General features: G+C 43.7%; 1 protein-coding gene across 2 annotated transcripts in view; it reads right to left on the bottom strand.

Annotated features, from left to right (window-relative positions):
- srgap2 (SLIT-ROBO Rho GTPase activating protein 2) overlaps window positions 1–27837 on the bottom strand; it is a 98616-nt gene that overhangs the window by 60533 nt on the left and 10246 nt on the right. For both annotated transcript variants that reach the window (XM_048612088.1, XM_048612089.1), the window contains exons 2-6: window positions 27460–27622; window positions 17410–17472; window positions 5107–5322; window positions 2295–2423; window positions 668–889 (exon numbers count right to left, since the gene is read on the bottom strand). In XM_048612088.1, the coding sequence (XP_048468045.1) occupies window positions 668–889; window positions 2295–2423; window positions 5107–5322; window positions 17410–17472; window positions 27460–27622 (793 nt within the window). The remainder of the gene's footprint in view (window positions 1–667; window positions 890–2294; window positions 2424–5106; window positions 5323–17409; window positions 17473–27459; window positions 27623–27837) is intronic.

Here is a 27837-nt window from a genome sequence, read left to right as displayed (position 1 = left end):
GTACCGGTGGGGACAGGTCTGTCACTGCACAACACTGGGGTACAGTATCGATGGGGGACAGGTCTGTCACTGTATAACACTGGGGTACAGTATTGGTGGGGACAGGTCTATCCCTGTATTACACTGGGGTACAGTACCAATGGGGACAGGTCTGTCACTGTGTTACACTGGGATACAGTACCAGTGGGGGCAAGTCTGTCACTGTGTTACACTGGGGTACGTACTGGTGGGGACAGGTCTGTCACTGTTTAACACTGGGGTACAGTATTGGCGGGGACAGGTCTGTCACTGTTTAACACTGGGGTTCTGTACCGGTGGGGACAGGTCTGTCACTGTATAACACTGGTGTACAGTACCGGTGGGGACAGGTCTCTCACTGTATAACACTGGGGTACAGTATTGGTGGGGACAGGTCTATCCCTGTATAACACTGGGGTACAGTACCAGTGGGGACAGGTCTGTCGCTGTGTAACACTGGAGTACAGTACCGGGTGAGGACAGGTCTGTCGCTGTATAACACTGGAGTACAGTACTGGTAGGGACAGGTCTGTCAAGTTAATGAGAAAAAAAATTGACAATCTGGATTAAGAACATCATACAATCACGTTACCTTCTAACTGTGCTGGATAACACATCAGACCCTGGAATTTCAAAGAGTTATACTTACCCCATCCCCCATGTGTGACTGGAAATCAAATTTTGGTGGCAGACAGAACACGGTGTGGTACAACTCCATAAGCCGCTGCTTGTCGTTGCTCGCGTCCAGATTGTCAATTGCATTTTCAATGATTTCTAGCCCTTCGTGCTTAGACTGCTCAACGTTAATCTCTGCTGACAGAAATGTCCTCATTGCCCGGTTCAGACTGGCATGGTAGCCGAGGTCACAGCACTAAAACCAACAGCAAAAATTAGAATGCTCCCCCCTATCAAAATCACAACTCTTGCACATGTTGCAATTTTCAAACTATGAAGCAAAACTCGGCTGTGACTCTCACACACCAAGACTGCTGTCACCTTTGTCCTCTCCTTATTCCAATTTTCCAATTGCTTCAAGTGTTCCGAGGAAGGGTCACTCGATCTGAAATGTTAACTCTGATTTCTCCTCACAAATGCTACCAGACCTGCAGAGCTTTTCCAGAAATTTCTATTTTTGTTTCTGACTTACAGCATCCCCAGTTCTTTTGGTTTTTGTTCAGAGATATTATTACACACCTCTGGAAGGGATGGGACTTGAATCTGGGACTCTTGGCTCAGAGATAGGGACACTGCCACCGCACCATAACAATGCCCTCCTTCAAGGAGTTCAGGCTCAAAAGAATATTTAATACCAACAGCTTTGAGCCAGTAAATGAGAAGAAAGGGTTACAGCTGCGAACAGGTTCTGACCCAAGGACACAGATTTAAGGCAATTGGTAAAAGAACCAGAGACAACATGAGTAAACACTATTGACGTAGTGAGTTGTTGGGACCTAGGAACTCATTTTTTAAAAGACTGGAAGAAGCAGATTCAATTATTATTTGAGAGAAAAAAAAATGGATAAATGCTTTAATGAAAACAGAGAGAGCACTCTGAGGAAATAACAAGGGAGTGGGACTAAGTGGATTGTTCTTCCATTGACTTAGCAGGGCATGGTAGGCTGAATGGCCTTTCTGTGGAGTTTGCCTCTGATTCCCATGAATCCCATGCAACCCCATTCAAGCAGTAACAAGATAATGATGAAGTGACTAATTTGATGAGTGTGCACAAGTAGAGCAGGCAGGGAATCTCAGGCTCTGCTTTTCTCACTCTTCTGAAATCATTAACACACAATAACTGTTTTCAAGCTATGATACAATTCAACATCTGGGTCTTTCAGAAAGTAGGGACAGGAGGCAGCCATTAGATCTTGGTTGATTTGAATCCTAATTCCCTCTAACCTTTGCAATCGAATCCTTCATCCCATTAATCAGCTAAATCCGCTCAATCTCAGTGTCCAGCTTCAACACCTTCTCTGGTGGAGACAGCGAGAGAGAGAGAGAGAGAGAGAGACAGAGAGAGAGTTCCAGGTTGACACTTCTCTCTGGGTGAGGAAGTGCTTCCTGGCATCACCGTTAACTTGATGGTTCTGCACCTTGTTCAGGACTCCTCCCAGTTTCTCTGTACCTGCCCTATCAAATCGCTTCACTCTCATAAACACCTTTATTAGATTGTGGCCTCTAAGGGAGTCCAAACTGTTCCCATAATTTAACCTGTGTAGTCCCTTTGAAGAAATGAAGCCCAGAGCTGACAGGCTGAGGACAGAAAACGTGCTCACATCAAGTAGGTCGTTCAGATCGTGGATGTAATACTTGAAGACAGAGCTGTTGGTGGCTTCCAGTGCCAGAATGTACTCATTTCTTGCCTTCATAGCCTTGAGTTTGTTCTCTGTGTATTTTGCCTGACGCTGGGAAAAATCAGCAACAATAAAGTGTTAGATTTCCTCTAACACATAGGTGTGAAAGACTAAATATATTTTTAAAATCAAAACACTCGTGTTTAAGCATCAAACAACAGTACAGGCTGAGGAACAGGAACCAGGGCTTTGCAAGGTTGAAACTGGTGGGATTAGATTCAGCCTGTGTGAGACAGTCAGTGACGACCAGTTCCAATTGACTGTCTGGATTTGTACAGGTCTCTCACTGTGGCAAATGAAACTGCAGAATGGTCAAGGGCCCTGATCCACTGCATGTTCAGAAGATGGAAGTGGTTTCAGTTACTGAGGAGTCAGGAGAAATCAGCCAGGGTTCCTTCCCCCACCCCTGGTCATTGAGCAGAAAGTGCAGATAGTAAGGAGCTGGATAAGGGCAAGGATTCAGGTTTTGGATAATCGGAATCACTTCCAGGGCAGAGGTGACAAATACAAGAGGACGGGTTGCACCTGAACAGCAGGGTGACAAATATCCTGGGGGGAGATTTACTAGAGCTACGATGGGGGGCGGGATGGGTGGTTTAGACTAGTCTGGCAGGGGGCGTTGGACCCGACGCAGTGGTGAGAAAGGAGAGAAAGTTGAAGCTGGTCCAGAAGTTAAAGAGAGCAAGTTAAACAAACAAGCCTGGAACGAGGGAAGACTGATAAATTAAACTGCATTTATTTCAATGCAAGAGGCCTAACAGGTAAGGCAGATGGGAATGTTGGGAACATGGAACTAGGATATCATAGCAATTACAGAAACATGGCTGAGGGAGGGACAGGACTGGCAGCTTAATGTTCTAGGATATAGATGCTCTTGGAAGGATCAAAGTGGGGAGGAGGGGGTGCAAGAGAGGAGGGGGAGTAGCATTTTTGATTAGGGAAAACATCACAGCGGTACTGAGAGAGGATATGCCTGAGGTGAAGCTATACGGGAATTGAGAAATAAGAAGGGGGTGATCGCCTTGATGGGAATGTATTAGAGACCCCAATAGTCAGTGGGAAATTGAGGAGCAAAAATGTTAGGAGATCTCAGACATCTGTAAGAATAATAGGGTTGAAATAGCAGGGGATTTTAACTTTCCAAACATAGACTGGGACTGCCATGGTGTTAAGAGCTTGGATGGGGATGAATTTGTTAAGTGTATTCAAGAAAATTTTCTTATGCAGTATGTGGATGTACCTACCAGAGAAGGTGCAAAACTTGACCTCTCTTGGGAAATATGACAGGGTAAGTGACTGAGATGTCAGTGGGATCAGTGATCATAATTCTCTTAGTTTTAAAATAGTTATAGAACAGGATAGGTCTTGTTTAAAAGTTAAAGCTCTAAATTGGAACAAGGCCAATTTTAATGTGGTTAGACAAGAACTTTCAAAAGTTGATTTGGGGAGGCTGTTCGCAGGTAAAGGGATGACTGGCAAGTGGGAGGCTTTCAAAAGTGAGATAATGAGAGTTCAGAGACAGTATGTTCCTGTTAGAGTGAAGGGCAAGGCTGGTAGAAGTAGAGAACACTAGGATGAATAAAGATATTGAGGCTCTGGTGAAGAAAAAGGAGGCATGTGACTGCTGGGATCAAGTGAATCCCTTGAGTAGTATGGGAGCATAGGAGTACACTTAGGGGGGGAATCAGGAGGGCAAAAGGACGCATGAGATATCTTTGGCAGATAAGGTTAAGGAGAATCCAAAGAAATTCCCCAAGTACATTAAGAGCAAAATAGAAACTAGGGAGAGATTAGGGCACCTTAAAAATCAATGAAACTGCTTTTGTGTGGAACCACAGGAGATGGGCGAGATCCTGAATGAATATTTCGTGTCAGTATTTACGTTGGAGAAAGATGTGGCTAGAGAACTTGGTGAAATAAAAATAGTGATGTCTTGAAAAATGTCCACATTATAGTAGCTGGAGGTCTTAAAATGCATAAGGGTAGTTGAATTCCTTCGACCTGATCAAGTGTATCCCAGGACATTGTGGGAAGCTAGGGAAGAAATTGCGAGGCCCCTAGAACAGGTATTTGTATCATTGACTGCCATGGGTGAGGTGCCGGAGGACTGGGGGGTGGATAATGTTCTGCCTCTATTTAAGAAAGGAAAAGCGGGGGAACTATAGAGCGGTGAGTCTGATGTCAATAGTAGGTAAGTTGTTGGAGGGGATTTTGAGAGACAGGATTTACATGCATTTGGAGGGGCAAGGACTGGGGAGTGTTGTCGAAATGAAAGACCTAGGGGATCAGGTACACAGTTTCTTGAAGGTAGACAGGATGGTGAAGACAGCGTTTGGTACGCTTGCCTTCATCAGTCACAACATTGATTATAGGAGTTGGGATGTTATGTTATGGCTGTACAAGGAATTGGTGAGGCCACTTTTGGAGTACTGTGTATAGTTTTGGTCATCCTGCTTTAGGAAGGATGTTATTGAACTGAAAACGGTGCAGCAAAGACGGGCCAAATGCAGGGGAATGGGACTAATTTAGTTTAGAAAAGCTGGTCTGCATGGATGAGTGGGGCCGAAGATTTCATGGTGTATGACTCTATGACTGGACAGTTGGTTCACAATCGCTGTCGGAATTCTCTCAGGATTTTAACAGCCACTGAGATGATACCAAGAGAAATCAGGACAGCAAGTAAAGGGGGGAGTGAGGGAGAGAAAGAAGTGGAGAAGATTTTAAAATGCCAAACCTTCTCCTTCATTTTCTCAATCTTTCGGACGGAGCTCCGTCTCTGGTGCTTCTCCTCGAATCGTACATTTGCTGCTGGGTCTGGGGAACGGCCAAGCATCCGGTCATCCTGCTTCACCGAGCGGCCAATCTGTTTCTCTTCCTGTTTCTCGGCCTCCTTCAGCTTGCCCTCCGCACTGATACAGTCAGCATTGTACATATGGTAGGTCTTCATAACCTGGTAAGCAGTGACACTCAGTCATAACCCTGTCCCATTAACAGCGAAATTCACCTTCAACACACATGAACGTTTAGAAATGGAACGTCTACAATTATCTTCAAAGACTAGGCAATGGCTTTGTGTTATTATTGTTCGACTGTTAACCCAGAGACCCAAAAATGTTCTGGTGACCCAGGTATGAATCCTGCCAAAGCAGATGGTGGATTCTGAATTCAATAAATATCTGGAATTAAAGAGTCTAACAATGACCATGGATCTATTGTCGATTGTCAGAAAAACCCATCTGGTTCACTAATGTCCTTTAGGGAAGGAAACTGCCATCTTTACCTGGTCTGGCCTACATGTGACTCCAGACCCACAGCAATATGGTTGACTCTTAACTGCCCTCTGGGCAATTAGGGATGGGCAATAAATGCTGGCCTGGCCAGTGACACCCTCATCCTGCAAATGAATATAAAAATACTCCCAGGGCAGGGACAGCATGGGGTTAGATACAGAGTAAAGCTCCCTCTACACTGTCCACATCAAACACTCCCAGCACAGTGACAGCATGGTTAGATACACAGTAAAGCTTCCTCTACATTCAGCTTGGTGGTGATATTAGAGTCATTGTGACACGAGGTCAGGGATGGGAAATTGCTGTGGAGGAAATAGTGTTGGATCATTCATTACATTCAGTGAACTCGGGGCTGGTGTGATAAGCAAGTTGCACAATTTGTTCTCCGTGTAAAGACGAAGTGGGGGGGTGGATGTATAGAAAAGGGAGACCATTCAGCCCACATTCTCTTCCCACCAAGCTCCATAACCTTTACATTCTTCACCAATGTTTATGGAAATGTTTAATTGACCCCCACATTCCGATAGCTCTGGAGGAGAGAATTGCAGATTTCCTCTGGGTGAGGAACAGCTGCTGCCAACTCTGAAAAGCTTGGCTTCGATTTGAATGATCTGTCCCTTGCCCAGGGCTCACCATTGCAAGTGTGGGATTACACTGGCCTCTCATGTGTGCTCAATATACCGAGACAGTTTGCTTAAGGAATTCTGCCTTGGATGAACATCTGCTCACTAAAGCAACTAATTTGACTGAAACATTAAAAAAAAACTACACATGACAGATCTCACTATTGCAAAACGTTGCTGTTCAGACAAGTGCTGACAACTATGTTAATGTGTGCTTTTGGCACCTTTCCAGGGAGAATCTCTTCCACAATTTGGCGCCAGATGCCATGGGAGTGCAGCTGTACTTTCTGCTGACAAGCTTTTGTGCAGTTTCTCCACTGCACAGGCAGCAGGGGAAGGGCCTGGGGCCTCTGGCTTGGAGGAGGTGGGTGGGGAGACCCCAGGTCTCTAACTTGGAAGGTGGTTTGGGGTGCAGGCTCTAGGGTCTGTAGCTGAAGAGGAAGGGGAGGGCCTTAGCTGTGGGCGTGCCCTAGGGCCTGTAACTGGGTGAGAGGCCGGAATCTGTTCTATGTTGGGGACACAAGGAGATGTTTCGTACCAGTCCACACCTGGTGGACTAGTCACAGTAAGTTATTTTCCTTGGGCCTGTCACCATGTCCAGTGGTCAACTGTGATGAAATGTATTCATAGAGGATCCATATTTCATCACATGACTTGCCCCACCCTGCAGTCATTGGTTGGCCAAAACTCATGAGTCTCTGCCTTCCTACACAAATCAGAAAGCCAAAGGACTCATGACCTTATTGGATGATACTTGACTGTCAGCCAAACCGCTTTTCTGCCTCCCCCATATCATTTCCAATTTTTTAATATATCTGATAAAGAGAAATGTTCTAAGAAAATGAATTAAAAACCAACTCCTGTTAATCTCCCTGTGATTTTACTCCTGGGTTGCATGCAGCCATGTCCTGGAGATTAATCTTCAAATCCTGGAGACTCCAGGCCAATCATGGAGAGTTGGCAACCCTGCGGCAGTTCTTCACTAGAATGGCGCATGGAAAGCAGGTTCCTTTTTATCTATTCACAGCATGTGGGTGCCCTGGCTGGGCTGGCATTCATTGCCCATTCCTAATTGTCCACAGGGCAGTTAGGAGTCAACAGCATTGCTGTGGGTCTGGAGTAATATGTAGGCCAGACCAGGTAAGGATGGTCGTTTTCTTCCATGAAGGACGTTAGTGAACCAGAAGGATTTTTAAAACAATCAACCATGACCCTTAATTCCACATTTTTTATTGAATTCAAATTCCACCATCTGCTATAACAGGAATTGAACCTGGGTCCCTAGAACATTACTTGGGTCTCTGAACAAACAGTCTAGCAATAGCACCACTCAGCCATCACCTCCCCCAGCACAAAATAACTTAATAAAAGCTGATCTTCTACAAGTCCTCTCAGTGTTACTCTGCAACAGGCAAATATCAGTTTCTACTTCCCATCAGAAGATATATCCACTGTTTGGGGGTCAAATCCTCACTCATTCTCCACAATGCGTGGCAGCAAGGTGGCTCAGTGGTTAGCACTGCTGCCTCACAGCACCAGGGACCTGAGTTCGATTCCACATTCTCTCTGTGTCTGTTGTGGGTTTCCTTTGGGTGCTCTGGTTTTCTCTCACAGTCCAAAAATGTGCAGGTTAGGTAGATTAGGTTACCAGGATTGGGTAGGAGCTTGGGTCTGGGTGAGATGCTGTTCAGAAAGTCGGTGTGGACTCGATGGGCCAAATGGCCTGCTTTGAAACTGTAGGGATTCTATGATTCTATGAAATAACATTGTCAAATGATGCAGTTCCTAACAAAGCAAGCATTCAGAACAGGCAGGGCAGTCAGTTTGAAGGATAGTTGAAGTTCATACGGATCGCAGTTATGTATATCAAACCCTACTAAACTTTGCACCAAACTATCTCGAGTGAGCTGGTTGACCTATTTCAACTTATCATTGAAATTCAGTTCACATAAACAGGTTAATAACTGCGCTGTAATAGGTCACAGTCAGAAACTCAGCTCTCGTTCTGCACTAAATATATTGCAACTCAGGGAATTAAACTCCCAGGTATTGAGCAGTTTTAGAGAGATTAAACTGGGAACCTCCGTCATTGTGAGAAAAAGTACATGGAATTATTGCATTTTTGAGAAATTGCATTGAGACAAATTTTAAATTATATCTCTGCAGAGAGAAACCAAAACAATTTAGGAGATTGAGTAACTGTGTCTTGGTGGAATATGTCTTTAATTAGATGGCTGGGTTGTAATAGTCTAGAAAACTAGATCAGGTTAATGTCTATTTTCAAGAGGTCACCATCCACACTGCATTAATCTGACACAACGGCCGTGTAAAAGGGAAAGTTAAGTAAAACTACAATCGTCAGTCAACAAATGGTCAATTATTGACAGTTTTCACCCTCTGTATCCTGTGCTCATTAACACTCTTGCTCCAGTTCAGTTCCATAGATCTCCAAACACCCACTGGTGCCTAACCAGGGGAAATTCTCTAATGCATGCAGCACTGCCCAATTAAACTAAGAGCTAATCCACTTTACCTACACATCCCTGGACACTATAGGCAAGTTAGCATGGCCAATCCACCTAACCTGCACATAGAGTCGTAAAGAGTCACAGACTAATACAGCATGGAGACAGGCCCTTCTGCCCAAACTGGTCCATGCTGACCAAGGTGCCCACTCAGCTAGTTCCAATTGCCCACATTTGGTCCATATCCCTCTAAACCCTTCCCATCCATGTACTTATCCAAATATTTTTAACATGTTGCTATTGTACCTGCCTCAACCACTTTCTCTGGCAGCCCTTTCTATATATGCACCACTCTCTGTGTGAAGAAGTTGCCCCTCAGATCCTTCTTAAATCTTTTCCCTCTCACTTTAAAATCTTTGGACTGTGGGAGGAAACCAGAGCATCGAAACCCTTATCCTGCTTTCTTCTCAACAGAGCACAAACAGTCACACTCTCCAATAATAGACAGTAATCAGGGCAGGAGTCAGGCTGAGATCACAGAGTCTCCTTCGACAATGAGAGCATGATCCCAGAACTGTAGTACGTGGAAATCTAACCCAGGGTTATTGGTTCTGCCCCAAGCCTCAGATCAACAATGCATTAACCCACAAGCTAGCTGGGCTATGATATTCCACTCTGTACCACCCTATTCCAGAAACACAAAACTGTGAGAATCCTTTCTTCCATCCATCGTCTGTGCCACCCTGAAATTGATAGGTTTGTGAGCTTCCAGTGTGACCTCGCCCATTACCATGCGCTGTATTTACAAAGGTCACTGGCAACAGTCACTCACATGGGGAACAGTCGCAGAAAAGCAACAAACCACAAAGTTCTGCAATTATTTGCACCTTTTTAAACCTCACACCATTCTGGGAACCTACTGGGAAAATCGCCTTGGTCAGGCTGAAGGATTCATGCAGCCACTCAAAGGCATATGTGTGAATAACACATTCATGAGAGACTGGAAGTTTCAGCATTCCCATATTTAGGATATTCTCTCACCAGTAGCCCTTGTTGAGACAGTGACCCCCCACGTTACCACTGAGGTGACCAGCTGGCCAAACAGGGTGACCAGTCGGGAACAGCACAGGGCGAGAGGCTCATTGCAGTTGGTATAGAACTGAGACCCTTAAAATCTCTTCAACTGGCCACTGAGAGGTCTCAACTGGTGCTGGGCCAGGAAGTTTGGTAATGAGCCCTCCTGCCTTGAACTTAATTCTAGGGAGTGTGAGAAGCAGGCATGCTTTTCTGCTTTATGGGTGGCATGGTGGCTCAGTGGTTAGCACTGCTGCCTCACAGCGCCAGGGACCCGGGTTCAATCCCAGCCTCGGGCGACAGTTTGTGTGGAGTTTGCACATTCTCCCTGTGTCTGTATGGGCTCCCTCCAGGTGCTCCGGTCTCCTCCCACAGTCCAAAGATGTGCAGGTTAGGTGGATTAACCATGGGAAAGCAGGATGATGGTGATAGGGTAGGGTGGTGAATCTGGGTGGGATGCTCTTCAGAGAGTTGGTGTGGACATGTTGGGCTGAATGGTCTGTTTCCACACTGTTGGGATTCTAATTCTTCTAATAAATGGGTACCTCACCACCCTGCCCCTGGGGGATAGATGGTCATTGGTAGAGAAACAATGTGCAGGATTATTGGAAGAATGCTGCAAAATCACAATGCTTCCTTAGAAAGCTGGGCCAATCAGAATGGGCTGAATTCCTTCCAGCTGCAATGCTACAATTCTGTAATGTTTTGATGAGATCAGGTATATAGCAGTGTAATATTTCCAGTGCACTCTAGGATAGGGAACACAATCTAAACTATAGAGCCAGACATTTCAGATGAACACATCACACAGCGTGACAGGAATTTTGAATCCTCTTCCAGAAGCAGCAGTTGATGTTAGATCAATGGTGAAGATGATTATGTGAGATTGATACGTTTCTGATGTTTAAAGATATTAAACGATCTGGGTCAAAGCTGGGTATATGGAGTCAGTCACAGGTCAGCTGAGGTCTAACTGAATTGGCACAGCATGTGAGAGGGGCTGATTGGCCTCCTCGTGGTTCTACATTCCAGTAGAGGTTCCCGGGACAGAAAAAGATTTGAAGTACAAGGCGTGCAGTTTGTTGCCGCAGGGATTTGGAGCTGGGCTGACTGAGAGTGGAGAGGGAAGACAGGAGATTTATTTGCTAAGAGACAGCCCTATCCTGAAGACAGGTACACAGACTGGTGCAGGCTCTGCTTCTGGAGCTCATGCTGTGATAGAGCCTGTGACAGGATTCAGGCGTTTAGACTGAGCCCACCTTCACACTTTCCAACCCATAAAATATGGAGCTGCTTCAGAGCTGGGGCAATGAAAGAGGAACTGAAGATAACCCAGGGCTAAATATTAGAAAAACAAAAAATAAGTTTTCATCTGCGACAATGCAACAGGCTGTGGCCAAAAGGCTGCTTCCTTTTTGTGGAAAGGGGCCGGCAGAAATTTTTCAGTCATTTCTGTTCCCAAGAGGCGACCAGAAAAAAACAATTAAAATATCACAAACAAGGTGGAACCGCACTCAAAATAGCCCAGCGCAGGACACTCTGACCATGAGCTCAGGCACTTCAAAACAGAATTGTGACCTCAGCAGATATTTGGTTCTCTTCTTAGATTAGTTGGAGTGAGACCAAGACCCAAGAGCAGTCTAGCCACTAGTTTACACAATCACACATATCCCCACAGAAATCTGGCTCCCTTATTGCAGAGCCACTATAATGAAGGCTAATGTGAGACAGCTCACGGAAGCCAGTGCCAGATGTTAGACAAGGATCTATTAAAGGTTTCAAATCCTCTGAAGCCATCACCATCGTGATGTGTCTATAAGCCTTCCAAAGGGAGACAAGAGGCGCCTGTTTGAAGTTTTTAATGAAAGGGTATACTAACAGAAGCAAACTTACTGACAATGGGGCACCTTCCGGACAGTCCAGATTGAAGTCAGACATGGCTAGGTACAATTCCTTATCCAACCAATCGACAGCAAAGGAATATGACACTGAGGTTCATGATCAGCCATGATCTAGAATAGCAGAGCAGACTTGAGGGGCTGAATGGTCCACTCTTGTTCTATGACAGACTTCTGATCTATCAATCTCTTTCTCTCACTGCCTATTTACATGCTTGCCTGTTTTAGATTCTATTTATCCATTTAATCTCCTGAACAAAAATTCCACAGGAATATTTTCTGGTTCCCAAAGTTAATCCAGCAAAATTTCAGAATATTTATCCTTCCTTATATCTTCATTTTTCACTGACCAACCTATGTCATGCACGATCAACTAATTCTTGCCAAATCAAACCAGAAAAACAATTGAGATCCAGACAGCTGCAGATCCCAATCCAGACACAGAAAGGTGATTCTCTATTTGGCCTTGCTGTGGTAAAGTCCCAGTGGTCTATATAATGTCAGGAATGCTGATGTAATACTTTATTTTGACCAATTACATGCAGCAATGGCTGAATGCGGACCACAGCATCAACAGTCATTGAACTCACAGTATCACAGCATCAATTCCACTCCTCAAACTCCTGACAACCTCTAGGACATCGAGTCATAGAAAGAGGCCTTTTGGCCCACCATGTCTACGCTGACCAACAAACACCAAATTACACTAATCCCATTTACCTGCATTTGGTCCATAGCCTACTATGCCCTGGCATTTCAAGTGCTCATCCAGATGCTTCCTAAATGTTGCCACAGTACCTGCCTCTACCACCCTCTCAGGCAGCACGTTCCATATTTCTACCACCCTCTGGATGAAAAAGATTCTTTCTCAAATCTCGTCTCAACCACTTTCTCCTCAACTTAACCATATGCCCTCTGGTCTCACACATATCTGCCATGGGGAAAAGATTCTCACGATTTACTCTGTCTACGCCTCTCATAATGTTGTATAGCTCAATCAGATCCCCCCTCAGCCTCCACTGCTCCAAGGAAAACAAACCCAGCCTATCCAGTCTCTCCTCATAACTGAGGCTTTTCATCCCAGGCAACATCCTGGTGAATCTCCTCTGCACCCTCTCCAGTGTAATCACATCTTTCTGATGGCGTGTCGACCAGAACTGCACACAGTATTCCATCTGTGGCCCAGCTAATTTTTATGAAATTGTAACAAGCTTCTAAATTCTACAGAGATAGTAGGAACTGCAGATGCTGGAGAATCCGAGACAACACGGTGCAGGGCTGGATGAACACAGCAGGCCAAGCAGCATCATAGGAGCAGAGAGGCTGACGTTTCGGGCCTAGACCCTTCATCACACTGGCTAATGAAGATAAGTATCCCGTATTGACTAGTTGGTTGTTGAAGGTTAGGGGAAGGGAGTGGAGAGCAAAGTGGCACTAAATTAGGATTGTTTACATTAGAACGGCAGAGATTAAAGGGTGATCTGATAGGGCTGTTTGAAACTGTAACAGAACGGGACAGAATCAACAGAAACAATATTTTGCAGTGACGAAGGGTCCGGATCAAAGCAGTGTAACTCTGGAAGTAAATTAACAAATGTGTGAAAAGCAAAGTCATGATTCTAACAATGTCGTGCCAACATCTAGACATTGATTAGACAGACTTAGAAGGAAGAATAAATGAAGGAGACACAAGGGATTGGGAAAACTTTGCCTGGGAAGAATAAATATCGATGTGTAATGACGGACTGAATGGTCTGCTTGTGTTGTTGGAAAGAGAATTCTGCCCCTCCTCCACAACAGTCCATTGGAGAGGCTTACGTGACCAACAGGCGGCCATGTTTGGAGTTATCAGACCATTATTAGTCTGACAGAGATAACTGGATCTACTCTCTAGCTGCTTTCATGACTAAGTCTGGAGTCATCTTTCCACAGCAGCCATTAATTACATGACCATGCAACCTCAAAGTCACTGCCTCAAGGATGATGTAGACTTGCTGAGTGACTTATTTTCTACTGCCTTTCAGCTGCTGCCGAACACCTCATTAAAGAGTGAAGCCTTGACATTATAACCTCTTTGTTCAAACTTCAAACGGATCCTGTCTGCCTCTCTACTAAATGACTCAGAGACTGCACAACACCGAGGCATTGGGAAGCTCCTGTTTGCTATCCTGCATTTGCTCTGATTGTAGTAATCAAGCGTATTTTTTTTAGGTGGGCAATGCATAAAAAGCCTTCTGCTGTCCAGCCACTTCCTACACACCACTACCTGATTAAGGCATGATCAGAAACTAATGACCAGTCTAAATAACTGCCTAAGCTGGAGATCTCAAAATGACCTTCTTTCTTGTCAGGTGCTGTGGCTCAGTTCTGTTGGAACGAAAATTTCTCAAAGGTGGGAGGAGCTTCATTCTCTGTTTTTTAAACAAATTGTTCATGAGATGAGGGCATCAGTGGCTAGGTCTGCATTTACTGCCCATCTCAATTGTACAGAGGTTAGTTAAGAGTCAACCACATTGCTTTTGACAGTAAATGTGAAGGAACAGAAAAGTGGAATCCAAGAGTCTCTATATGGATGTGAAAAGGAAAAGGTTTGTGAAGACAAATGTAGTCCCCTTACAGACTGAAATGGGAGAAATGATAACAGAGAAGAGGGAAACGGCAGAATAGTTAAAAAAAAACTTTGGTTCAGTCTTCCAGAAGACAACAAAAGTAACTTTCCAGAATTGCCAGGGAAGCAAGGGTCTTTTGGGAAAGGAATTGAAGGAAATTAGTAAAAAAAAAATTGTGTTGTCGAAAATCATTGAATTGAAAGCTGATAAATCCCCAGGGCCTGATAATCTACGTCCCAGCGTACTAAAGGGGGTGGCCATGGGAACACTGGAAACGTTGGTGTCATCTTTCAAAAGTCCATAGATTCTGAAACAGTCCCAGCAGATTAGAGGGTGGCAAACTGTTTTAAAAAAAAAAGAGGGAGGGAGAAAACCAGGAATTACAGGCTGGTTAGCTGGAGGACACAGGTGGCCAGACCACGTGTGGAAGTCCCTCTCTGAGCTACTGCAATGTCATGTTTATTTGATTTTTTTTATCTGACTGTGAAGTCAATTCTTCAACTAAGTCTTATTTCTAACTTACTGTTTATACACTGAAAAGGAATGCAACCACTTTTCTTTTATCATTCCTCTTTTGTATCCAAGACCTGTACCCAGGTACTTGTACCAAAGATGGTGCCATAAGAGGCAACATTGTAAAACTTTTTACTGTATGCCTGTAATTCTGTACTGCAGTACACATGACAATAAAGAATATCCTATTCTATTCTAATATCAGCAAAAGGGAAAATGCTGGAGTCTACTACAAAGGGTGAGACAAGGTACTTCAAAGGTACCACCAGGATTACACAAATGGGAAATATGATAGGAAAAGCATGTTTGACAAACCCACTATAGTTTTTTTTTGAGTATGTGTCTAATAGAATAGATGAGGGAAAACCAGTGGATATGATGTATTTGGATTTTTCAGAAAACTTTTGATAAAGTTCCACTTATGAGGGTAGTGCGCAAAATCAAAGCGTACAGGGTTAATATACTGACATGGATTGAGAATTAGTTAGCAGACAGGAAACAGAGAGTTCGAATAAATGGGGCCTTTTCAGAGTGCAAGGCAATGTGAGATGCGCTATCACAGGGATCAGTGCCTGGGCTCCAGCTTCTCACCATGTATATTGATAATCTGAATGAGGGAATGATGTGAAATATTTCCAAGTTTGCTGATGGCACAAAACTAGATAGAAGTGTGAGTGGTGAGGGGAATGAAAAGAGGTTTCAGGGTGATTTAGACAAGTTGAATGAGTGGCCAAATACAGGGCAATTGCAATATAACATGGATAAATGTGAAGTTGTCCACTTAGTAGGAAAAACATAAAGGTAGAATACTGTTTAAACAGTGATAGATTGAGGAAGGCTGATGTATAAAAGGATGTGGATGTCCTTGTGTGCTGGCCATTGGAAGTAAGCACCTGGCTGCAGCAAGCAGTTCGGAAAGCATACGACATGTTGCCTTTTATTACAAGAGGGTTTGAGTATAGGAATGAGGAAGTCTTATGGTCACTGTACGGGGCCTTGATGAGACCTCACCTCGAGTTGTGTGTGCAGTTCTGGCTTCCCTACCTAAGAAAAGATAGACTTGTCATAGAAAGAGTGCAGCAGAGATTCACCAGACTGATTCCCTGGACTGTCCTATGAGAGAGATTATTTTGACTGGGTCTATATTCCCTGGAGTTGTGAAGTATGAGAGGGGATCTCATTGAAACTCTAACAGTGCTGGACAGACTAGATACAGGGATGATGTTCCACCTGGCCAGGGGTTCCAGAACAAAGCAGGGGGCGGTGGTGTTAGCCTCAGAAAACAGGGGTGTCCATCTCAGACTGAGGTGAGGAGAAATATCTTCATTCAGAGGGTTGTGACCCTGTGGACTTCTCTACACAAAGGCTCAGGGGCAAAGTTGCTGAACATATTTAAGACAGAAACAAATATTTAGAGTTTAAAGATGTCAAGGGATGTTGGGAGAGTGCAGGAGGATGGTGTTGATCACCCATGATCATGTTGAACAGTTTTGATGGGCTACTCCAATTTTCTCTCTTTGTAAACATTAGGGATTGATGTTGGAAATGGTGGGCAGACCTCAATCGACACAAAATGTCTGTTTGTTCACTTTCCACCAACATCAATAGCCCAGAATGTTTGAACTGCAAGTTCACACTCCACCTGGATTGGAAGTTCCAAACTGGAGAAAGAAGCAAAGTTGGATTCTTTGGCGAGGTTCCCCACAGCGTGTTGGTTAGTGTCAAACCCCAGGGCATTTACTGACCATTGAAGACACTTTTGTTAAACCCACCTGACAATTTAAATGTTTGGGACTGGGCAGGGACATTCTCCTCCTTGTTCCCTGAATACAGGAATCTGTAACTGCTGGGATACCCGTACTTCCCCTAGCTACCCTCAGCTCTGTGAGGGTCAATGTTTCAAATTCCAGACTGTAACGAAGAGTCAGACTGGAACATATACTTGAACTGCTGCTCTCAGACTGATCACTGTTTTATAAACAGATTCCAACCCATCTTCCAGTAAGAGATTTCTTAACAACTCAGAAAAGCCCCTGTCTGATTGCATTCCACTTACACTCCTTCAGGCGACTGAAACCCACAGGAGGGAATACAGTCAAACACACATCTGTCATGAACTAATGTCCATCAGTATGCATCTCCCAGGAACAGCCATTCCCCTAAAACACTGTTCAGGCTGGGGGTCAACTGAAACTTTCAAAACTGAAATGGAAAGATTTCTGTTGAATTAAATGTATTAAGGGCTACAGGATTGAGACAAGTAACTTTCTCAAGGGCGACAAAGAGTGAGCAATAAATGCTGACCCAGTCAGCGATGCCTATGTCCCACAAAGGAATAAATTAAATAAAAGCTGGAGTTCAGATTCAGCCAACTAACTGAACAGGTTTCAGATGCTGTAAGGCCTCTTCCCACTCCTGTATTCCCCAACGTAACCATCTCGTGATGAGCAAAGTGAAGGTTGCTAGGACACTAAGTGTTATATTTAGCCATGGTGTTATTATGGTGGCAGAGACAGTGAAGGATTTCTGTTTATGAACAGGTGGGAAGAGATAAATCGCACTCACCGTGTACAACTCATTCAAAACTTTCATCAGATCTTCATGTAGCTGTCCACCGATCTCCTTACTCTGTAACCAGGAAGAAAACTGGGTTAAAGCAATGTCCAAGCTACCCAATGTTTCTGTCGGAAATGTAAACAGTGTAGTATAGGTCAGTGTTAAGGTGGGGAGTGTAAGGTGGGTGGGTATTAGGGTGGGGAGTGTAAAGTGGATAGCTATTAGGGTGGGGAGTGTAAGGTGGGCAGGTATTAGGGTGGGGTGTATAAGGTGGGCAGGTATTAGGGTGGGGAGTGTAAGGGAGTAGGTATTAGGGTGGGGAGTGTAAGCGACTGTCACCAGTAACTGAACCCCACAGGAAGCAAATCCTAGTTGTGTCGGTCAGATAGCCTCCTGGATTACCTAGATGTGATATTATTTCACAAACAATCACTCAGTCTATGCAATCTTTTAGGTTTATACATTATAAAAAGTTCAGTAATTCCCATACTGATTTCCAGGATTGCAGTATCATGGTCCATAAACTGGGGAGGTCTGGAATGAGCTTAGGTCAGGTCACTGAGATAAAACTCACCTCCCACAGAATACCCTAAACTTGTATCTCTTTGGGAAATCTCAGCCGCTCGAATGAGTCACACACACATAGCTAAGCGATTGTCGATTGCATTCTTGTCTTTTGGTCACGGGATAAAGTGACTTCACACTAATTCTAAAATGTTCCAGCATAAGTCTAGGTCAAACTGAGATACAACGGGATCTTATTATGAGAGGTAGGGGGTGTGAGGTAGGTAGGTATTAAAGTATGGAGTGTCTTATTCAGACAGTTAGTATTCAGGGTATGAAATGTACTATCTAGAAATGTGGTGGGGTAGGCTCAATTGAGGTATTCAAGAGGGACTGGGATGGTTCTTTGGATACAAAGAGCATTCAGGGATTTGGAGAAAAGGCAGGAGATTTGCACGAGGGAATAGAATCAGTGCAGGCATGATGGATTGAATAGCCTCTTCCTGCACAGTAACAATTCTGTGGTTCTGTGAACTGCATGAAACTTGCAAAGATTTTTCAGGCATTAAAACAAAGAACAACATGCTTCAGATGCAGAACATCTGAAATAAAAATACAAAATGCTGGAACCTCATAGCATCTGTGGTGAATGAAACATTACAAATAATATCTTCTTACATTTTGGACTGATAGTGTAAATGCAGGGTTGATTTCATCCAATTGGGAGAGAGAGATAGCAAAAAAGGTAACAAAGGCCAAGATATGAGCCAGAGGGGGAGATTTCAGTAGAGAGTGAGAGGGATAAACAGAGTGTGATATAGAGTGCGCAAGACAAACAGATTTAAAATTGTTTCTAAAATTAGATGGCTAAGAGCTAAAACCAAACTAATTTCTCCAAAATGTGTTGTTACTTAATAGTAAAACAGAAACTGAGCTCTGGTTCCTCCTGCTGAAGAGTGTCATAATGTGGTTTAAAGTTCAAAATAAATATGAAAAATCCACTTAGTCTTCATATTGATTTCCCAGAATTAGTGCTGAATTAGTATGAGTAAGAGTTCCTATTAATATTTACAAGAGAAAGGAGTTAGTGTTGGTTCTATAAAATGTGAGGACGGAGAATTAATAATGAAAAAGAAGGATGAGGCAGTTGAATCGAACAGTTATTTTGCATCAATTTTCACTACAGAGAAATAAGTAACATCCCAGACATAATTCTGAGGCTGGAGTTGGAGAATGGAGGGAATGGAGGAGAAAGCCAAAATCAAGAAATTTATAATCACCAGCCAATGTGCACTGAGCAAATTGTTAGAACTGTGAATTGACAAATCTCTGGATTCTGATGGATAGCATCCTCATGTCTTAATGAAGTGGCTGGTGAGATACTTAACACTTGCTTTTAATTTATTAGAATTCATTAGATTCTAGGAAGGTTCCATTAGATGGGAAAATAGTGCACGTAACTCCTTCATTCCAAAAGGCAGAGGGACAAAAGCAGAAACCCACAGACCACTTATTGTGCTGCTCACAACGTGGTCTGCTCTACACTGGAGAAACAAAGCGCAGACTGAGTGATCACTTTGCAGAACAACTATATTCTCTCTGCAAAAATGGCTCTGAGTTTCCAGTTGTCTGATACTTAAACACACCACAGTGCTCCCTGACCAACATCTCTGTCTCAGGCTTGCTGCAGTGCTCCAGTGAAGTTCAGTGCAAGCTGGAAGTACAGCTTTCCTGCTCCTCTGATGCTGTTTGGCCTGCTGTATTCATCCAGCTCTGCACCTTGTTATCTCAGATTCTCCAGCATCTGCAGTTCCTATCATCTCTGGAAGTACAGCACCTCATTTTCCACTTGGGGACCCTGCAGCTTTCTGGACTCAATATCGAATTCAACAATTTTAGAGCCTGAGGCCATGTCCTTACCCCAATCCCCATACACAACCCATTGTCAGCTACTAATAGCCTCTGTTAGCAGCTATTCATTCTCCCAGACTGTTCTTTACCCATTCTTTTGTCTGTCCAGCTGTTTTTCCCTCTCTTTGGGCTCTATCTCTACCTATTGTTCACCGTCTCCCCTCCCCCAGCCCAATCTGTTGTATAAATACAAACATTTCCTAGCTACAATCAGTTCTGAAGTAGGGTCACTGGATGTTAACTCTGCTTTCTTTCCATAGATGCTGCCAGACCTACTCACTTTCTCTAGCAATTTCTGTTTTTGCTTTTGTTTCTGATTTCCAGCACTAGCAGTTCTTTCAATTTTTCTTGGCCAGTTATTAACATTTGTCATGAGGAAAATGGTGGAGCTGTTATTAAAGATGCTATAGCAGGGCACTTAGAAAATTCAATGTATTCAAGCAGAGTCAACATGATTTTCAGAAAGAGAAAATCCTGTTTGACTAATCTAGTAGAGTTCTTTGAAGAAACAACATGAGCTTTGTATAAAGGAGAACCAGTGGATGGATATTTGATAAAGTGCCACATCAAAAGGTTAACAAGTGATATGATGCAGTCCTGCAGCCTCAGCTTTTCACAATTTATATAAATAATTTGAATGGGGGAAATGTTCTATGTTTGGTGATCGCACAAGGATAGGGAGGAAAGTAAGTTGTGAAGAGGACATAATAAGGCTACAAAGAGACATGGCCAGGCTAAGTGAGTGGGCAAAGATGTGCAAGTGGAGTGTAACATGGGAAAATGTGACATTGTTCATTTTCGGTGACTTGTCAACCAGCTTTGATCTCTCATGCAGTATAAACATTGTTTTTCCACTTGAATTGATAGTCTTGCAAATTATCCTGATCGGTGTAAGACTAAAAGTTTCATCAAAATGCACTTTTTTCAGCAATATTCAAGTTCTGTCCTACCAAACAACTACTGTATTGCTGTCCTTATTAAAGGCAGAATATATGGGTAGCAGAGTGGCTCACAGTACGTGGGACCTGGGTTCGATTCCACCCTTGGGTAGCTGGCTGTGTGGAGTTTACACATTCTCCCTGTGGGCTTCCTCTGGGTGCTCTGGTTTCCTCCCACAGTCCAAAGATGTGCAGGTTAGGTGGATTGGCTATGGGGAATACAGGGTTATAAGGATAGGGTAGGGGAGTGGGCCCAGGTGGGATGCTCTTCGGAGAGTCAGTGTGGAGTCGATGCGCTGAATGGCCTGCTTTCACACTGTAGGGATTCTATGATTCTATAAATGCGTTGGAAGCAGTTCCAAGATGGTTTCCCAAACTAATCCCTGGAATGGGTGGGTTGTATAATGAGGGAAAGGATGGGCAGATGGGCTTGTATCTTCTGGAGTTTCGAAGAGTCAGAGGTGACTTGATTTTTTTTGTTCAATTCATTCACGGGATGAGGGGATAATGGCCAGGCAGCATTTATTGGCCATCCCTAATTACCCAGAGGGCAGTTAAGAGGCAACCGCATTGCTGTGGGTCTGGAGTCACATGCAGACCAGACCAGGTAAGGATGGCAGTTTCCTTCCCTAAAGGACATTAGTGAAACAGATGGGTTTTTCTGACAATCGGCAATGGATTCATGGTCATCATTATACTCTAAATTCCACGTATTTATTGAATTCAAATTCCACCTCTGCCATGGCGGGATTCGACTTGACTGGATCATTTAAGACCCTCAGTGGTCTTGACCGAGTAGATGTGGAGAAGTTGTTACCTCTTATGGGAATGAAAGAACTTAGGATCACCGTTTAAAAATCTCCCTTCAAAATCTTGATTTTCAAGACGGCAATCTGTAGCTAGTGCGTTGCAACAGGGATCACTCCTAGAGCTGGAAATATTTACAATATATATGAATGATTTTGATGAGAAAAGTGAATGTACAATAATAGGCAGGAAGGCAAGTAGTGAGAATGACACAAAATGTCATCCTTATGGAAGACTCTAGGATCAGACGGTATAATCTTAGAATAAGGGGTCATGCTTTTAAGAAAGAGATGAGTAAGAATCCCTTCTTTCAGAGGGTAGTGAATCTGTGGAATTCTTTACTGCAGGGAGTTGTCAAGACTGGGTCATTAAGTACATTGAAGGCGGAGATAGACATTTTTAATCACTAAAGGAATCAAGGGTTCTGGGGAAAAGGCAGGAAAGTGGAGTTGAGGATTATCAGGTCAGCTGTGATCTTGTTAAATGGCAGACCAAACTCTATGGGCTGAATGGCCTGTTTCTGCTCCTATGTCTTATGATCTTCTGTGTGTGGGAGAGTGGAGCCCAAGTGAGACTGAAGAGGAATTCACAATACCACAGTTCAGCTCCAGCGATACCACTTCATTTTTTATTCACTTCAGGTATCATTGTGCTGGAGATTTCATGCTGCAGACACATTCTTGTACTAGAAATACAGCAATAGGAAAGCACAGTAAGGTTCCCTCAACTTTATCCCAAAGCCAACCACACTCTTCCGGCTCTACTGTCAGCTTCAGCTTCCTCTCATTCTCTTTCAGCTCTGCCTGTGGGGACACGGATGAAACTGCCCCAAACTCATTGCGAATAAATGTCCAACAAGCATTCAGAGATAGTCAACTCCATCAAACTGGACGGGAACAACTGAAACTTGTGTAAACCTCTATGATATTGCAAAGGTCTGTGTACCAAGCCATTGCACAATCCCATGGACACAGCCCTAGCTCCACGTTCATAAGGGCTACCGTGTTTGATCTGCTCCCAACATCAACAGGTTTCAAAATGGACACCATTTCCCAAGAAATACAAGGGCTGCATTTGTAAAACAAAAATAACATAGGCTGGAAGCTGGGAGTTCAGCCTGAAGGTACCTGGATAACCAGGAGTCAGCTATTCCTTGTTCTGAGCTTCCCCTTTTACAATCAGAAAATTAGACAACTTCACCTTACAATGTTTTTGTGAATAATCAATGCATCCACATGTTCAAAAGTTCTTATTTCTCAGGAAAAACTGTTGTAGCTTTGAGTAGGACACAGGCCAGAGGCAGTTTGAGATAGAAGACTCAAGGTCAGAGCCGCTCACATATCCTCGCAGCAAGAGCTCCAGTGAAATGAAGCAGGCTGTTTCAGCATAATATACTATAATTTACTTCATTGCAATTTGCAAACATTCCACCCAAGTCTGAAATTTAGATTGTCTGATTATCATCACATTTCTGCTGGTGGATCATGCATAAAATGGTTTCAATGTAATTAATGGAGATGTTTCAACAATTTTATAAATGCAACCTATTTGTTTAAAGAGTTGAGGGGTTGTTTAACAAATCAAAGCCTCAGGTTTCAGTGTGAATGGTTTGAAGCTCTAGGAAGCCAGTGTAGAGCCTCCCTTCATTTAACACTCAATGCATAGCTCACTATGGCAGGTATCAAACTGCCTATGGGAGGATTTTCCTAATGCAGAGTCACAGGCACTGCAGAACGCAAATTATCAACTGATAAGGAGGTCTATTTGCCAAGGTCAAAGCTTGGTCAGCTTTATAATTGATTTGTTCTTTTTTCCTGAAACTGACTACTGTCTCTGACTTGGGGCTGGTTGAGTGGACAGTAACATTCAAGACAGAATTACACACTTCAAGCAGATATTTCAATAGTTTGAGAAAAACAGCAGCTGAAGGATGAACATGGATCTCTCTGATCTGCTGACAATCAGACAAAGATCGGATCCAACAGAATGGAACAATATAAAGACCAACAAAGGCCACAGAGAAGCTTATACAAGTGGCTAAAAAGGATTATGAAAGGAAATTTGCAGCGGATGTAAAAGACAATAAAAACAAATTTTATAGTAATGTAAAGGAAAAGTGGCTGTTTAAGAGTACATTGGCCCACTGAAGGCTGAGAGTGGGGATATTGTCCGTGACCATGGGGAATTGCTAAACAATTATTTTGCTTCAGTGTTCACAGCAGAAAAGGAGGATAGCTTGCAGAAGTCCCAAAGAAATTAACAGAGGTACAGGAACAGGGTCTAAATAAAATTAGCTTAAGTAAATCATCAATAATGGGGAAATTAATGGAACTGAAAAGTAACAAATCCCTGGACCTGATGGTTTCTATCCATGGGTGTCAATGTCCCAGTCAAAATTGTTTCAGAATTTCCTGGATTCAGGAACTGTACCTCTGGACTAGAAATTTGCTCATGTCACTTTGCCCATGTCACTTTGCCCCTTTAAGAAGGGTGACAGAGGGAATCCAGGGAATTCCAGAGCAGTTAGCCTAACGTCTGTGGTGGGAAAATTGTTGGGAGTCTATGATCAAGGACAGAGTAACTGATCACTTCAAAAAATTTCAATTAATCAGGGACAGTCAGCCTGGATTCATGAAGGATAGGTCATGTCTGACAAACCTCATCAGAGTTTTTTGAAGAGGTGACAAAGATAGTGGACAGAGATAAATAGATGGATGTTGTTTATACAGACTTCCAGGAGGCTGTTGATAAAGTCCCATATAAAAGACTGTTAGCTAAAGTGGAAGCTCATGGGATTGTGAGGAAATTACTGACATAGATAAGAAATTTGTTGAGTGGCAGGAAACTGAGTTGGAATAATGGGTAAGTAATCAAATTGGCAGGATGTGACTAGTGGTGTCGGTGTTGGGGCCTCAATTATTCACCATATCCATTAATGACTTGGATAATGGCATAAAAAGTAAAATATCCCAAATTTGCTGATAACACAAAATTGGGAAGTATTATGCAACAGCATAAAATTACAACAAGATATTGATAGATTAGGTGAACGGGCAAAGCTGTGGCAGATGGATTTTAATAAAAGCATGCGTGAGGTTATACGTTTTGAACTGAAAATGGATCTATCAGGGTATTTTTTGGAAGACACAAAGTTAAATACAGTGGATGTCCAATGAGATTTGTGGGGTTCAGGGGCCTAGCTCTTTAAATACCATGAAGTGGTGTAGAGAATATTTAAGAAGGCTAATGGGATGCTGGCTTTCATATCTGAAGAGCTGGAGTGTAAGAATGTGGACAATGTGCTGCAGTTATACAAAACCCTCGTTAGACCCCACTTGGAGCACTGTGAGCATATCTGGGCACCACACCTTAGGAAGGATGCTTTTGGCTCTGGAGGAAATTCAAAACAGGTTTACAAGGATGATACTCAGACTTTAGGGATTATGAAGAGATTAGACAAATTAGACCTGTTTTCTCTAGAAGTTAGAAAAGACGAGGTAGCTAAGATAAACTAGTTCCACTGGTTTGATATCCTAGAATGAGGGGAAAAGGGCCAGAGAATTCAGGAGAGATGTTTGGAAGCACTTCTACAAAGTGTGGTGGAGGTTTGGAATGCTCTTCCACAAATGACAATGGATGCTGGAGTTGTTCATTTTAAATCGGAGACAGATAAATTTTTGTTAAGCAATGATATTCAGGGATATGGGTCAAAGGCAGCCTTATGGGGTTAGCCACAGATCAGCCATGATCTCACTGATTGGCAGAACAGGCTAGAGGGGCTGAATGGCCTTCTCCATTCCTACAGTGTAGCACACATTGGTGGTTTGGCATGCAGAAACTGATATTGGGCAAGTTGGGATTGAGAACTGTAAGGAAATTGACAATTCCTAAAGACTGAACAAAATATGAGCATTTCAGGTATCCTCAATAATCATCATTCTCTCTGCTGTCCTTGCCTAGGGGAAAGACTGCACAAGTGACAAATATTAGTGCTTCATACTGCTTATAGGCGCAGCCACAGAAAAGGCTGGGTTAATATTTCAAGTCCAGCATCAATTCTCTTCAGAACACATGAATTCTGTTTCTCCGCAGATGCCACCAGCATTTTCTCTGTTGGTTTCAGATTTCCAGCATCTACAGCATTTTGCTTTTATTGTGGAGATTGCCATTCCCCATTACAGTCCTGAACCTCGAATTGTCGTAATGACAAATATTTGATCACACACGCACACGAGCACACACGCATAGGCGCCCGCGTGCACACGCAAACATACACACACCCACACACTCACGTAGGTGCACACACACACACACACTATCTCACTCACACACACACACACGCTGAGATCTGATTCATGGGACCCTTCTGAACTCGTAAACATCAAAATGATTTATTGGTGGAAAGTAACCAAATCTCGAGGTAACCAATTGTCTTGCTGAGGTAAAGAATTTTTGAAAGCAAACTTCAGCCTCCTAGGTTCAGTAGCTCTCTTAATTCTGGTTTGCAAGGGCAGATATCTCAAAGCCAGGGAAATAGCTGCTTGCCTTGGGTTTGGGAACAGGGTCCACTTGGAAGCATAGCCTCCAGGTATGTCCAGGCCTTGGGCTTTCATTGGACAGTAAGCAGGGTGTGGGGGTGAAGGAACATTTTAAATTTCCACTGTTGATTCAATCTACTATCCCTCCAATGATGAATTTACTCGTGTTTTATTCATAGCATAGTCAACAATTCCAGCTCCTCAAACCACTTGCAGATGATTACAGAGTTGTGCTGCCAGGAGCTTGGCCTCAGCAGTCCCACCCTCATCCAGAAGTCACTTCCAATTTCAGGCTGATCCCTGAAGCTGAAACGTGTGCACCACAAGCATGTAATCCACGTGGAGCTCCCGACAGCAATCTGCCGTCATTGCCAGCGACCACACATTGCTCCTTCACATCATTTCTCACAACTAACAGACATGGTCTCCACACAACAACAGCTCAGTGGATACGTGAACTGGCAGTGAGCCACGTACAGTGAAGAACATCAGATTGAACCCATGCTTTGTGCGGTGTTATCTGACCTCCCTCAGACTGGGGGTGGTCAGATGAAGGGAGTTGCCTCTGGCTGAAGCTAAGGGAGATGAAGCATAAAATATCAGCTCGAATTCCCAATCCTGATCATTTGCAGTGACCTCTTCCTGGGGAGTGGGGGTCAGCTGAAGGGCTGTTTTCCATTTAATTGTGAACTCGCAGGCCCTCACTGTTTAAGGTGACATGTGACAGCTAAGTTACAGGGTGGGGTCGTGGAGAGATGCCAGAACCTTCGAACTTTAACCCAGACGAGGCAGAGGTAAAGAAAAAAAAACTGCAAAGTACTTTCTTTGTACTCTCTACAGCTGGAAAACACAGGGACATTTAATAGCCCTCTTCCAACTCTCCTCACATGAAGCAGGCATGAGAAAGAGTGAGGGACAGAAAAATAATACTGGGCAATTAGGGATGGGCAATAAACACAGGCCTGGCAAATGATGCTCACATTGCAAGAATTAACAATAAGAATTAAATTCTTTCAATAATCTAATTTAAACACAAACTCCAATCCTGGAAACAGTATTATAGAATCCCTACAGTGTGGAAACAGGCCAATTGGCCCACTGAATCCACACTGACACTCCAAACAGTAACCACCCCCCTACACCAAGCCCCTTACCCTATCCCCATAACTCTGCATTTCCCATGGCCAATGCCACCCTTATATTTCACATTCACACAACACCCTGTTTAAACTGTGTCCTGGGCAGAAAAAGGACTTACAGATTTCCCACTCTGTTCTGGTTATCTGTGAAATCAAGGGGGGATGGTGAGGATCGGGATCTCACAGTCCAAGGAACGTCAAGGTCAGTAGGAAGCTCCTTACCTTCTTGAAGAGGCGGACAGAGTCATCACTGACTTGAGCGAAGCGTGGGATGATGTTGTTGAGATAGATATCGCTCAGTGTGGTGTGATCCTTGCTCTCCCTCCGCACCTGGTTCAGCAGCAAATACCAACAGTTCACTGGAGACAGAATGTTCTGGTCCTTCCTGCACAACCAAACACATCAGAAAAAACTATTAAAGGAGAGAGATAATGAACGTGTGGATGTTCAGTATGCCACTCCCTCACCCGCACCTCCCTGATCCCCTCATCACTCCCCTAAACCCTCATCCGGACCTCCCTAATCCCCTCACCACTCCCCTAAACCCTCACCTGCACCTCCCTGATCCCCTCACCACTCCCCTAAACCCTCACCCGCACC

Source organism: Rhincodon typus, chromosome 25 (genome assembly GCF_021869965.1).
Source record: "Rhincodon typus isolate 14 chromosome 25, sRhiTyp1.1, whole genome shotgun sequence".
In the NCBI taxonomy this organism is placed as follows: Eukaryota; Metazoa; Chordata; class Chondrichthyes; order Orectolobiformes; family Rhincodontidae; genus Rhincodon; species Rhincodon typus.
The sequence above is the reverse complement of the archived record's forward strand: the minus strand, read 5'-3'. Positions and strand labels throughout refer to the sequence as shown.